This window comes from Ranitomeya imitator, chromosome 7 (assembly GCF_032444005.1).
Source record: "Ranitomeya imitator isolate aRanImi1 chromosome 7, aRanImi1.pri, whole genome shotgun sequence".
NCBI lineage: Eukaryota > Metazoa > Chordata > Amphibia > Anura > Dendrobatidae > Ranitomeya > Ranitomeya imitator.
Genome location: NC_091288.1, coordinates 202,360,120 through 202,374,765, shown reverse-complemented (window position 1 = coordinate 202,374,765; position 14,646 = coordinate 202,360,120). Strand labels below are relative to the sequence as shown.

The 14,646-nt window shown below is 45.8% G+C and overlaps 1 protein-coding gene across 5 annotated transcripts in view; it reads left to right on the top strand.

The window, feature by feature from the left end:
• LOC138645251 (uncharacterized) overlaps positions 1 to 14,646 on the top strand; it is a 47,705-nt gene that overhangs the window by 22,645 nt on the left and 10,414 nt on the right. For all 5 annotated transcript variants that reach the window (XM_069734408.1, XM_069734409.1, XM_069734410.1 and 2 more), the window contains 5 exons: positions 1,435 to 1,759; positions 9,028 to 9,238; positions 10,787 to 10,938; positions 11,995 to 12,108; positions 12,202 to 12,384. In XM_069734408.1, the coding sequence (XP_069590509.1) occupies positions 1,435 to 1,759; positions 9,028 to 9,238; positions 10,787 to 10,938; positions 11,995 to 12,108; positions 12,202 to 12,384 (985 nt within the window). The remainder of the gene's footprint in view (positions 1 to 1,434; positions 1,760 to 9,027; positions 9,239 to 10,786; positions 10,939 to 11,994; positions 12,109 to 12,201; positions 12,385 to 14,646) is intronic.

The following is a 14,646-nucleotide window of genomic DNA, read 5'->3' as shown; positions in this document are numbered from 1 at the left end:
TGAGGCATAAGTACCTCTAGGTAACAGGTGCTTAATTATGGGGTACTCTCATGCAGTGACCAGTTAGTACTTTATACTCCTGCATCCACCTAGACCCGCCAACATGCCCCAAAAATTACAGTCCATGGAGATCTTTTTGGGTGTTTCTGATATACAGTTGGTCTTGTAGAGTGTTCCCGATATACGGCATGTCTTGTGGGGTGTTCCCGGTATACGGCAGGTCTTGTGGGGTGTTCCCGGTATACGGCAGGTCTTGTGGGGTGTTCCCGGTATATGGCAGGTTTTGCAGAGTGTTACAGGTATTCGATGGGTCTTGTGAGGTATTTCTGCATGCAGTGAGTCTGGTGGTGTGCTTCTGGTATACACTGGCTCTTGTAGGGTGTTTCAGGTATACAGCAGGTTTTGTGGCGTGTTCCCATTATAGAGCAGTTTTTGTAGTGTGTTCCTGATATTTTTTGGTTATTGTGGGGTGTTCTTTGTTTGTGGCAGGTCTTGTGGGGTGTTCTCGGTCTATGGCAGGTCTTGTGGGGTGTTCCCAGTATATGATAGGTCTTGTGGGGTGTTCCCAGTATACGGCAGGTCTTGTGTGGTTTTCCTGGTATACAACAGGTCTTGTGGGGTGTTCCCGGTATACGGCAGGTCTTGTGGGGTGTCCCCAGAATATGGCAGGTCTTGTGGGGTGTTCTGAGTATATGGCAGGTCTTGTGGAATGTCCCCGGTATATGACAGGTCTTGTGGGGTTTTCCTGGTATACGGCAGGTCTTGTGGGGTGTTCCCGGTATACGGCAGGTCTTGAGGGATATTCCCAGTATACGGCAGGTCTTGTGGGGTTTTCCCGGTATATGGCAGGTCTTGTGGGGTGTTCCGATATATGGCAAGTCTTATGGGGTATTCCCAGTATACGGCAGGTCTTGTGGGGTGTTCCCAGTATATGGCAGGTCTTGTTAGGTGTTCTGAGTATGTGACGAGTATTGCGAGGTGTTATTAGTACACGACAGGTCTTGTGTGCGTTTCCTGGTATACAACGGGACTTGTGAGGGGTATCAGGTATATGGTGGGGCTTGTGAAGTCTTTTAAGTAGACAACAGGTCTTGTGGCGGGTTTCAGGTATGCGATGGGTCGTGTGGCATCTTCTTGGTATACTACAGATCTTGTGGGGAGTTTACGCTATGCCGTAGTTAGTGCCAACCAAAGTGATCAAAGAAAGGGCATCCAGTGAACTCGTCACAGTGTCATGGGTGCTCAAGGCTCATTGATGCACTTCGGGAGCCATATGAGCCAACTAATGACCTGAAGCCTAAGTCTGAGCCCAAAGAGGATCTCTCCATAGGAATTGTTGGTGCAGAGTGACTATATAATATGACTATTACACTGAAAGTATGAGATGAAGACATTATACAATGCGTAATGTTTTTTTTTTTATTTCTGCTCCAGATCACCAGGATTACTCCTCTTACAAAGAATGAGTGTAAGACTGTATTATCTTCAGAAGCTCCATATGTGACCTCACAACAGGGGCCAATTTCCACTTATCCCGGGATACCTTCCACCCCCGGCAGGCTTGTAATCAATGAGGTGGGGGTGCTGCAGGGATCTATGCCATACAGCTTCATTGAACTGAAGGGTCCCCCTGGAGTCGCTGTTCAGGGTCACACATTGGTCATCTGTTCTAGCGATGGGAAAGTCTATTATAGGATAAGCTTACAAGGCAAGATCAGAGATGACGGGCTGTATCTCATCGGCACCAATGAGACCAGCGGTAAGTGGCTCTTATTTTACTGTTCACATTATGAGAATTGAAATACTAGGAGTGTAGGTAGGTTGTCAGTGTCTGTAGGAGAGTGAGGGATCTGTTGTCAGAGGATAGTCTGGATGCCCTCATACATACGAGCCCCCTTCCATGCACCCTCAGGTTGGGGAAAAGTGGGATTGAGCAAGTTGGAATTCAACAAAGTCATTGATGGCATATTTATTATATTCAAGTCCTAATGAGGAACCATCTGCAAATAAAATCACATCTTGTACACAGACTATATGCATACAGTGGAGATTAGACGGGGGTTACACTGCTACAGTATCAGGTATTCTCATATTCTTGGTCCGCTGCACAGTGTCCTATTCTTAGCCCAGTATTGGCCGTCAGTCAGCGGATAAACCCAGAGATGTTTCCAGTTGGACTGTAATGCGATGTCTAAAATGCTAATGAGTCATTGCTACAAGTGTTCGTTAAGTACAAAGTAATTTATCATTTAGGTGTTGAGTTAATTATGTCTCCTGACCTATCTATCTATCTATCTATCTATCTATCTATCTATCTATCTATCTATCTATCTATCTATCTATTATTTATCTATCTTCAGTACCAAACATTTTGACTCCTTATTTTTATTGGAACATGCACCTTGTAGATTCACACTGAAGGCAGCACAACCACGCAGGAACCCCCCTTTTACTCTGATGGCGGATTTACTCTTCAAAGCTTCGTCAGGTCAAAACCTGGAATGATTTCCATCAGTCTTGAAGAAGTTTCCATTGCGGCTGACTACTCGTTGCTGCTTTGTCTTTACTCTATGTTCAATTCATCCCAAACCATCTCAGTTCAGTTGAGGTCAGGTGATGTCGGAGGCCATGTCATCTGACACAGCACTCCATCCCTCTTCTTGGTCACATAGCCCTTAGCCTGGAGGTGCACTTGATCCCGCTAAGTACAGACCAGATAGGATGACATGTCACTGCAGAATGTTGTGGCCACCATGCTGGGTAATGTGCCTTGAATTTAGAATAAACCACCAATAGCATAACTAGCAAAGCCCCACTACACCATCCCACTTCCCCCTCTATGCTTGAAGGTGGACACCACATATGTGTAGAAATCATCTGCTCAACTTTTTTGTGTCCCACAAAAACATAGTGGTTCATACCAAAAACCTCTAATTTTGACTCATCAGACCACAGTGCAGATTTTCACTGATCTAATGTTGAATTCTTCTGTTCCTTGGCCAAAACAAGTTTATTCTTCTTATTTGTAGACGTAAGTAGCGGCTTCTTTGCATTTCTGACTGCTTTCCGTAGTCTCCTCTGGACAGTTGTTTTTGAAATGTGTTGATGTCTGTTGACAATCAAGTCACAGACTTGATGTCTGTGCATCATGTATTAGGACTTTCATTTTGTGTTTTCTTAGGCTAGTAACTCTGATAAACTTATCCTCCGCAGCAGAGGTAATCTTTGGTCTTCCTTTCCTGTGGCAGCCCTCACGAGAACCAGTTTCATCATAATCTTTGATGGTTTGTATGAATACAGTTGAAAATACCTTCAAGGTTCTAGAAATTTTCCAGATTTTTAAAGTAATGTTGCACTGTTGATTTTCTGTACTTAGTCGAGTGGTACTTACCATTTCTGACTTAGAACAGTTATGGAATAGGGCTCAGTCAGCACTGTATGAGATGGTGCACAAACACTTGCTCTGCAAAACACACCGGATGGTTGCAAATATTTTCTGAAGGCCGGTGATTCCACATATGGGTTCTTTATTATTATTACTATTTATATAGCACCATTAATTCCATGGTGCTGTACATGTGAAAAGGGGTTACATACAGGGTTCTAGATATCATGAACAGTAAACAAATTTAAAATGACAGACTGGTACAGAGGGGAGAGGACCCTGTCCTTGTGGACTTACATTCTTTGAGATAAAGGGGAAGAGACAGGTCGGTGTGCTGCAGCACTGGTGGTGGTGAGGTGGCAGCTCTGGTGGTGGTGAGGCGGAAGCTCGGGTGGCTGGTGAGGCGGCAGCTCTGGTGGTGGTGAGGCTGCAGCACTGGTGGTGGTGAGGCGGCAGCTCTGGCGATGGTGGGGCTGCAGCACTGGTGGTGGTGAGGCGGCAGCTCTGGTGGTGGTGAGGTGGCAGCTTGGGTGGTTGGTGAGGCGGCAGCTCTGGCGGTGGTGAGGCGGCAGCTCTGGCGGTGGTGAGGCTGCAGCACTGGTGGTGGTGAGGCGGCAGCTCTGGTGGTGGTGAGGCGGCAGCTCGGGTGGTTGGTGAGGTGGCAGCTGTGGCGATGCGGCAGCTTGGGTGGTTGGTGACATGGCAGTGGCTCGGTTGGTTGGTGGGGCGGCAGCTTGGGCGGTTGGTGAGGCAGCAGAATGGTTATTGTAGGCTTTCCTGAAAAGATGGGTTTTCTGGTTCCGTCTGAAGGATCCGAGGGTGGTGGATAATCGGACGTGTTGAGGTGTGGAATTCCAGAGGATGGGGGATATTCGGGAGAAATCTTGGAGGCAGTTGTGTGAGGAACGAATAAGTGTGGAGGAGAGTAGGAGGTCTTGGGAGGATGGAAGATTACGTGAGGGAAGATATTGGGAGATTAGTTGAGAGATATAGGGAGGGGACAGGTTGTGGATGGCTTTGTAGATCAGTGTTAGTAGTTTGAACTGGATTCGATGGGGAATTGGGAGCCAGTGGAGGGATCTGTAGAGGGGAGAAGCAGGGGAGTAGCGAGGAGAGAGGTGGATTAGTCGAGCAGCAGAGTTGAGGACAAACTAGAGTGGTGCAAGAGAGTTAGCGGGGAGGCCACAGAGGAGGATGTTGCAGTAATCGAGGAGGGAGATGATGAGGGCATGCACAAGAGTTTTAGTAGATTGTGGGCAGAGGAAGGGACGGATTCTGGCAATATTTTGGCAAGAGTTTGGACGTGCGGTTTGAAGGATGGGGCAGAATCGAGAGTTACCCCGAGGCAGCAGATTTCAGGTGCAGGAGAGAGCGTGATGCTGTTTACCATAATAGATAGATCAGGTAAGGGGGATACGCGAGATGGGGGAAAGATGATGAGTTCGGTTTTGTCTACATTGAGTTTTAGGAAGCGAGAGTTGAAGAAGGAGAATATGGCTGACAGACACTCCGGGATTCTGGAGAGCAGAGAGGTGACATCTGGGCCAGAGAGGTAGATCTGAGTGTCATCCGCATACAGGTGGTACTGGAAGCCATGGGACTTTATGAGTTGTCCTAGGCCAAGGGCATAGATGGAAAAAAGTAGAGGCCCCAGGACAGAGCCTCAAGGGACTTCAACAGAGAGGGGGCAGGGTGAGGAGGTCGTGTGGGAGTGGGAAATGCTAAATGTGCGGATCGTAAAGGTATGAGGCAATCCAGGACAGGGCAAGGCCTTTGATGCCGAGGGGAGAAAGAATTTGTAGCAGTAGGCAGTGGTCGACTGTCGAAAGCAGAGACAGGTCGGAAAGGAGGAGGATGGAGAACTGTCTGTTAGCTTTGGCTGTGAGCAAGTCATTAGTAATTTTGGTCAGGGCAGTTTCGGTGGAGTGATGGGGGCAGAAGCCAGATTGGATGTTGTCAAGGAGAGAGTTAGATGAGATGTGGGAGGAAAGTTGAGCATGGATAAGATGCTCAAGGAGTTTGGAAGCAAACGGGAGCAGTGATATGGGGCGATAGCTGGGCATAGCAGTTGGGTCAAGGTTAGCTTTTTTGAGGACGGGTTTGATGGTGGCATGTTTAAAGGCAGAGGGAAAAGTACCAGAAGATAGCGGTAGGTTGAAGAGATGGGTTAGGGCTGGAATGAGTGTGTTAGTGAGGTTGGGGAGTTGGTGGGAAGGGATGGGGTCAATTGCACAGGTGGTGAGGTGTGAGTTGGAAAGGAGGCGAGTAAGTTCTCCTTCAGTGATGTTGGAGGGGGAAGTTATTGGGGAAGGGCAGAGGTCTGGTATATGGAGTGGTTGGGGTGGTGGGACAGTAAAGGTTTGCCTTGTTTGGTCGATCTTGATTTTGAAGTAGGTGGCAAAGTCCTCAGAAGAGATGAGGGGAGTTGGAGGTGCCAGTGGCGGGCGGAGGAGAGAGTTAAATGTGCTGAACAGTTGTTTTGGGTTGTAGGATAGTGAAGATACAAGGTTAGTGAAATAGGTCTGTTTAGCAGAAGTGAGGGCTAGTTTGAAGGCAAGTGTAGCTTGTTTGAAAGTGGTGAAGTCGTCTGGCAGGTGTGTTTTTTTCCAACGCCGCTCCGCGACCCTGGATGCTTGTCGTAGTTTTTTGGTGAGGTTGTTATGCCAGGGTTGCCTATTGATTTGTCGCACTTGGCCATGCATGAGAGGGGCGACTGAGTCTATGGCTGATGTGAGGGTGGAGTTATAGAAAGTGGTGGTGCTATCCGTGTCGTGGAGTGAAGATATGGAGGACAGGGGTAGAAGAGAATCTGTGAATGTCTAGGTGTGCAAGGTTTCTGCGAGGATGAGGTACTGGCTAGACCCGGGGGGGGGGGGGGTTGTATGAGGAGGACAAGGAAGAGAAGGTGAGTAGATGGTGATCAGATAGGGGGAAGGGAGAGGTTGTGAAATTAGATAAGGAACAGAGGCGGGTGAAGATGAGGTCTAGCATATGTCCGTCTGTGTGGGTGGCTGTGGAGGACCACTGAGTAAGTCCAAAGGATGAGGTAAGGGCCAGGAGCTTGGAGGCTGCTGGTCGGCGGGTGTCAGTAGGTATATTATAGTCACCCATTATGATGGTGGGGATGTAAGCAGAGAGAAAGTGAAGCCAGGTGGAGAATTGGTCAATGAAGGCAGTGGCTGAGCCCAGTGGTCTAGATGAGGCGACCTGTTCACTGGAAGCCATTCCAGGAGAAACCTGATGAAGCTACTTGAGAGAATGGAATGTAAAGCTGCAATCAGGGTAAAAGTGGGGGTACTGTGAGGAGTCAACTTTTTAACACATACAGTAGATTCGTATGACACATTTCTATCTGTGTCCTTCTAGGCTACATCTGGTGAAGCCAAATCTCAAAAATCAATAAAAATGCTACACTCTATAAGTAAATTACCTTTAAAAGGTAAAACCTTTCAAAATAAATTATACATGTATATTTCAGAAATAACATTATTTCTGGCTATTATATGATTAGTATTTTGCATTTTCCCTCAGTTAATATTCTCTCTCTTAGTGCAGTTGACTCTAAGCTAGTGGGTGAAGACCAGGTGCTAAATTGTCTCTTATACCCTGCACACGCAGACATGAGGGATTCCTGGTCTCCTGACTCTAAGTAGCTCAATTTCAGAAGCAGCAGCAAGGATATTATACCGCAGCACTGAGAAATGTACCTGTGAATCCAACACTGATCTATGTGTATCCCTTTGACTCTTCTTCTCTATCTGCCTCTAAAATTCTAAAAAATACATTTTTAAAATGCTTTATTTTTCCCTCTAACAATTTTAGTCTCCTCAGTGGTCTTGAACTTGTGAACGTCCAATTGCCTAGAATATATACCACAATATTGCAGTCTATATTGTAAATCACAGACTCCTTTGAAGTGTTAACCATTTAAATTAGCTCAGTTGTATGCTATCAGGAGGGCTGGGCACTCAGTTCTAGCAGTTAGACACAAATGCCGGCTTTGTCATTTAAATGGTTAACAACAGTGAGCGATGCTCAGCTCCGGTATGGTTGTTAGACACAGGTCTCGGATGTGTAATCTAAACAGTTAACAGCTGGTATGGTTCTTGGACACAGAAGTTGGCTGCATCATCTAAATGGATAACAGCAGCCAGGGACGCACAGCCCCTTTACAGTTGTTAGACACAGATGTCAGCTGCATCATCTAAATGGTAAACAGCTGCCAGTGATGTACAGCTCTGGTACAGTTCTTAGACACAGAAGTTGGCTATATCATGTAAATGGTTAACAGCAGCCAACAAGCACAACTCTGCTATAGTTCTTAGACACAGAAGATGACTGCATCATCTAAATGGTTAACAGCAGCCAGCGACACACAGCTCTGGTATGGTTCTTAGACACAGAAGATGGCTGCATCATCTAAATGGATAACAGCACCCAGGGATGCACAGCCCCTTTACAGTTGTTAGACACAGATGTCAGCTGCATCATCTAAATGGTAAACAGCTGCCAGCAATGTACAGCTCTGGTACGGTTCTTAGGCACAGAGGTTGGCTGCATCATGTAAATGGTTAACAGCACCCAGGGACGCACAGCCCCTTTAGGATTGTTAGACACAGATGCCAGCTGAGTAATCTAAATGGTTAACAGCAGCCAGTGACGCACAGCTTTGGTACAGCAGCCAGGGATGCACAGCCCCTTTACAGTTGTTAGACACAGATGTCAGCTGCATCATCTAAATGGTAAACAGCTGCCAGCAATGTACAGCTCTGGTACGGTTCTTAGGCACAGAGGTTGGCTGCATCATGTAAATGGTTAACAGCACCCAGGGACGCACAGCCCCTTTAGGATTGTTAGACACAGATGCCAGCTGAGTAATCTAAATGGTTAACAGCAGCCAGTGACGCACAGCTTTGGTACAGCAGCCAGGGATGCACAGCCCCTTTACAGTTGTTAGACACAGATGTCAGCTGCATCATCTAAATGGTTAATAGCTGCCAGCGATGTACAGCTCTGGTACGATTCTTAGACACAGAAGATGGCTGCATCATCTAAAATGGTTAACAGCAGCCAGCGACATACAGCTCTGGTATGGTTCTTAGACACAGAATTTGGTTGCATCATCTAAACGGTTAACAGCAGCCAGGGACGCACAGCCCCTTTACAGTTGTTAAAGACAAATGCCAGCTGCGTCATGTAAATGGCTAACAGCAGGGAGCGGAGCTCAACTCTGGTAGTTTTTAGACACAGTTGCCTGCTACATAATGAAATTTGCATCTGTGTTGTCTGCAGCAGGCTCAGTTCCTGACCCTGATCCACACACCCCCCAATCCTGTCCATGACGGATATATCAACCATGGAGTATTAACTAGTTAACGAGTCATCGGGGCAGTATCATTAACAGGAAGAACCATACGATCCTGAGGTTTGATGCTGGCAGATGGGCTCAGACTATGTGATCAATGTGGGCGCCAAGAACCTCAGATTTATAGATATAGTTTATATATAACATATTAAGTAGAAAATTCATATATTCAATGGTTATATAGAGCATAGTGTCCTCAGAGGGCAGATATATATGTTTGCTTGAATGCATTACTGGTTTTAAACCTGCCCGTTTCTCCATTGCTTTATACTCGCAGACCAACAACTTCCTCTGATCTCCAGACCACACGTTCTTAGCCCTGAGACCCTGGCTCTCTACAGGGGGCGCCCAGAATCATTCCCTGTTGGATCGTTCATAACCAAGAGAAATATTTTGGATGCAATTATATTTTCATGGGAATATAACTCAACTACGGAAGTTCTCAGAGATTTGACCCCGCACATCGTCATCTTCTATGAGACTAAACCGTGAGTATCATCAGCGACCACAGGGCTGCAATAAAGTAAATGATCACTTTATTTCATTTATCGGACTTCAATATTTTCTATTGCAGTTTTAACTAGATAGATGATTCCTAGCGTGTCTCCTTCGGACGTTCTCCCCGATACTATTTCTTATGTCTTTGTTAATGTTCTTTTCTATGCTATTTTTTATGCTCTTCTTGATCTTATATTTCTCTATGATGTTCTCCGCCCTTTCTTCTCTTTCTATTTCGCTCTCTAAGGACAATTTCACACTTTCTCCCATTAATTTGTTTGTCACTAAAAGTGACCTGGAGCTTATAAAGATGTCATTCTTGTCCTCCGGTCTATGGAAGTAGCCTGCCTCGATATCTTCGACAGCAAAACGTCTTCTATTCTTCCTCTTGAAGTACAGATAAAAGCCAATGCCTGCTGCGATCCATGCAGATACTAGCGCAGAACTAGTCATAGCAAAAATCGTATGGTAACCTGTAGAAAGATAGATGGACATTGGGTTTCTTGGGTGTATAATACACAGATCTCCAAGAAAATATGTCCCTATTAATAAAACTTCAACGAACGCTTTATGTGAGTACTACCAGCTCTATGGTAGCGAGCCCAGTATAATAAAATAGCCCCCCAGGAGCTGTGCCGAGTCCCAGGATCCCCCCATGAAAGTCGAACACGCCAATCGCCTCTACATAGGAGTCAAAATCCTGATCTAAGGTGATGTAATGGTGCGCTGTCGTCTGTAGATGATAAGAAGACCGGAATCCGAAAAATCAATTGCTGCGGTTTATTAGTCAATGCGTTTTGAAGTTTCAAACTTCTTCACCAGGTCAATAGCGCGACAACCATGGTTTACTGAGGTTTTGTCCTGATGAAGAAGTTTGAAACTTCGAAACGCGTCGACCAATAAACCGCAGCAATAGATTTTCTGATTCCAGTCTTCTTATCAGATCTAAAATTTAATCAGAAGTTAACAAGCCAAGTTACTAGTAAAGAGCCATCATTGGTCTTGTTGGCTAAAGTTTGCCCCCCGGTCCCACAATTGGTATTTTAACCTACTTTCTAGTTTATCGATTGGAATTTCTTTTTTTACGATAATCCTAGAACAAACCTGACATGTCTCTCGCTGTCTTCAAAAACCTGCAGACACTTGGGTGATCAACCCGCTAACATGGAATCTACTTTAGTTGCGACATCATTGCCCAACATGGCCTTCATTATGACGCGATAATGTCATGATGTCATAGTCCGCTCTACTAACCCTTGTGTGGGTCATACTTTATACGTGATGTATTAGCTGCCTGTGCATTTTGCATTTGGAATGCACAAGCAACGCATCATGATAATAAAAAATAAAAAAAAGTCTATTTGTAGGATAAAATGAAAAAAAAAACAACTAAATTGAACGTTTTCATGGTTAATTGCAGTAGTAAATATGAGCCCCTCCGCTCATCTGCTCCTCTTGTTATTATTGTTATTGGTCTCTTTTCATTGTATTATGTGCCGTTTTACACCTTTTTTTTTCCTTTTTATGTCTCACTCCAGATTGGTGTCAGTGAGTCTCTGCCCTTGGCCGAGTGGCGGATCCTCTACCCTAATTTTGCCTGTCCAACAACCGAGCCCAGGCTCCAAAAATATCTGTCCTTCCACAGTCACCCCGATCCAGCTTGAGCTTTGTATAAAGGGCTCCAACATTGGTAATATAGGACGGTTCTGACATCGGCTGCCACGTGCCGTCTATAAGGGTGGCTGTGTTTATTGACCCATATTAGCAATATTCTGCTGTAAAGGGGTTAGGTCTCATAAATTGCAGGGAATAGGTTACTAGGCAGCTAAAGGCGTTTTTCACTTTCAGAAAAAAATGGACAAAATGGGTAAATGTGATAAAATAACAAAAGATTTAGTACTTGTTGTTTCCCCCCCTTACAGCATCACTGTTTCAGTGTTCAGAGAAAAGTATTGGACACACGTGTTACCCACTGCATTCAGGTTCTGTATTTAGTCCCATTGACCCCGGTGTATAACTGCCGGTAAAGACCTCACTAATACCAGCGCGATCCTAATAGGAGCCACCGGTGTAACACGTCCGTCCATGACATTTCTTCCTCCTGAATCTTCCCCCATCACCTGTGAGTGATATTATTGAGAAGTAGAAGGAAGAGCAGCAACTCAGCCACGAAGTGGAGACCCCGTAACAAAGCAGGGGGTCGAGTGCTGAGGAGCATAAAAGTCACCAAAGCCCTGCTGACTCCATAACTGTAGACCCCTTCTGGTATAACATCAGCACAAGCACTGCTCCCCCGCCAGGAGCTTCATGGCCGAGCAGCTACATGCAGCCGTACACCACCAAGCACAATGTCGAGCGTCGGATGGAGTGGTGCACAGCCGACCACCACTGGACTCTGGTGGAGACGTGTTCTGTGCAGCAATGGATAACACTTCTCTATCTGTGTCTGATGGAGGAGTCTGTGTTTGGTGAACAATACCCCCTGACCACATTCGGCCCTGTACAGATGGTGGAGGAGGATACTATGGGCTGTTATCAGGGGGCGACCTCGACCCCTTAGTTCCAGTGAAGGGAAATCTTACATCTTCAGCACAAGAATTTGTGGACAATTGTAGTCTCCATCTTTGTGAGAACAGTTTAGGGAAGACCCTTTTCTGTTCCCCATGACTGCGCACAAGGTCCATACAGACATGGAGGGGGAAGTTCATGAGTGTATGTAGAAATAATGTTTCTCCTCTTCTTACAGATTGCTCTGAATGGCAGACAGTAAAGCAAGGTGCCCTGGATGGCCTGAAGATCACTCTCAGCCAGTCTTTGCAGAATCACTGCTCATGCTCAGCCCCGCCGTCCTATATACAAGGTCACCTGGCCAAAAATGTTTTTTTTTTTCCCCAACAATTAGGGAGGACTTAAAATGCAACTTTCCTGTACTTAACCTGTTATCTCCTTTTAGATGTGACCGTTACATGTAGCCCAGAGAAGCTGTCCATCTCTGGCAACGTCTTGACCATAGACAGTGATCGACACCTTATAGAAAGATGGAGCACAGACCTACTCAACCATGGAGAACCCTTTACCTTGCAGGGAACCTCCATAGGCTCCATGACGGGGTGCCTTATGACAGTGAGGAGACTAGGTAAATCCATCCTTGCCAAATGTTACTAACTGCTGTCTGGGTGAACACATGCCCCCTTTCTCACAGACCTTACTTGGGTCTTCCATCCTTAATGTTTGTTTGGACACCAGAAAGTTTGTCAGTGGCGTAACGTGAAGCTTATGGGCTCCAATGCAAAATCTCCAATAGGACCCCCAACTACCATTGGCCTTCTCATATGGGCCAAAGGGACCTTTTGGGACCACCTAAGCTCCAGGAACCTCTGCATCCACTATAGTTACACCTCTGAGGTTTGTGCTGCCCTAGTTAGTTCCAGGGGAGCTCAGAAGGTTTCTCCTTTTTCCTCTAGTTAGTTCCAGGGGAGCTCAGAAGGTTTCTCCTTTTTTCTCTAGTTAGTTCCAGGGGAGCTCAGAAGGTTTCTCCTTTTTCCTCTAGTTAGTTCCAGGGGGGCTCAGAAGGTTTCTCCTTTTTTCTCTAGTTAGTTCCAGGGGAGCTCAGAAGGTTTCTCCTTTTTTCTCTACAGTAGTTATTTCCAAGGGAGCTCAGAAGGTTTCTCCTTTTTTCCCTAGTTAGGTCCAGGGGAGCTCAGAAAGTTTCTCCTTTTTTCTCTGGTTAGTTCCAGGGGAGCTCAGAGGGTTTCTCCTTTTTTCTCTAGTTAGTTCCAGGGGAGCTCAGAAGGTTTCTCCTTTTTTCTCTACAGTAGTTAGTTCCAAGGGAGCTCAGAAGGTTTCTCCTTTTTTCTCTAGTTAGGTCCAGGGGAGCTCAGAAGGTTTCTCCTTTTTCCTCTAGTTAGTTCCAGTGGAGCTCAGAAGGTTTGTCCTTTTTTCCCTAGTTAGTTCCAGGGGAGCTCAGAAGGTTTCTCCTTTTTCCTCTAGTTAGTTCCAGAGGAGCTCAGAAGGTTTCTCCTTTTTCCTCTAGTTAATTCCAGTGGAGCTCAGAAGGTTTATCCTTTTTTCCCTAGTTAGTTCCAGAGGAGCTCAGAAGGTTTCTTCTTTTTCCTCTAGTTAATTCCAGTGGAGCTCAGAAGGTTTGTCCTTTTTTCCCTAGTTAGTTCCAGGGGAGCTCAGAAGGTTTCTCTTTTTTCCTCTAGTTAGTTCCATTGGAGCTCAGAAGGTTTGTCCTTTTTTCCCTAGTTAGTTCCAGGGGAGCTCAGAAGGTTTCTCCTTTTTCCTCTAGTTAGTTCCAGAGGAGCTCAGAAGGTTTCTCCTTTTTCCTCTAGTTAATTCCAGTGGAGCTCAGAAGGTTTATCCTTTTTTCCCTAGTTAGTTCCAGAGGAGCTCAGAAGGTTTCTCCTTGTTTCCCTAGTTAGTTCCAGGGGAGCTCAGAAGGTTTCTCCTTCCTACTACTAGGCCTGCCTGAATGATGTGCATCTCCATTGTGTGAACAGCGCCACATACAAGTTTTTATGTGCAGCTATGTGCCAAGCAGCCACCCCCTCCATTAGTTTGGTAGCTGGTGAGTGGCTGCGTCATCGGTTATGCTGCACCTGTGTTTCTATTTTACCACATGGGTCCACTGCATCCTGTTAGTGCATTTGTTTGGAGGCCTAGGCAGGTAAGAACCTCTGCCGAATTTTGCTGTTTTTTTTAGTTCCAGGGGAGCACAGAAGGTTTCTCCTTTTTTCTCTAGTTAGTTCCAGGGGAGCTCAGAAGGTTTCTCCTTTTTTCTCTACAGTAGTTATTTCCAAGGGAGCTCAGAAGGTTTCTCCTTTTTTCCCTAGTTAGGTCCAGGGGAGCTCAGAAGGTTTCTCCTTTTTTCTCTAGTTAGTTCCAGGGGAGCTCAGAGGGTTTCTCCTTTTTTCTCTAGTTAGATCCAGGGGAGCTCAGAAGGTTTCTCCTTTTTTCTCTACAGTAGTTAGTTCCAAGGGAGCTCAGAAGGTTTCTCCTTTTTCCTCTAGTTAGTTCCAGTGGAGCTCAGAAGGTTTGTCCTTTTTTCCCTAGTTAGTTCCAGGGGAGCTCAGAAGGTTTCTCCTTTTTCCTCTAGTTAATTCCAGTGGAGCTCAGAAGGTTTATCCTTTTTTCCCTAGTTAGTTCCAGAGGAGCTCAGAAGGTTTCTCCTTTTTCCTCTAGTTAATTCCAGTGGAGCTCAGAAGGTTTATCCTTTTTTCCCTAGTTAGTTCCAGAGGAGCTCAGAAGGTTTCTCCTTTTTCCTCTAGTTAGTTCCAGTGGAGCTCAGAAGGTTTGTCTTTTTTTCCCTAGTTAGTTCCAGGGGAGCTCAGAAGGTTTCTCCTTTTTCCTCTAGTTAGATCCAGGGGAGCTCAGAAGGTTTCTCCTTTTTCCCTAG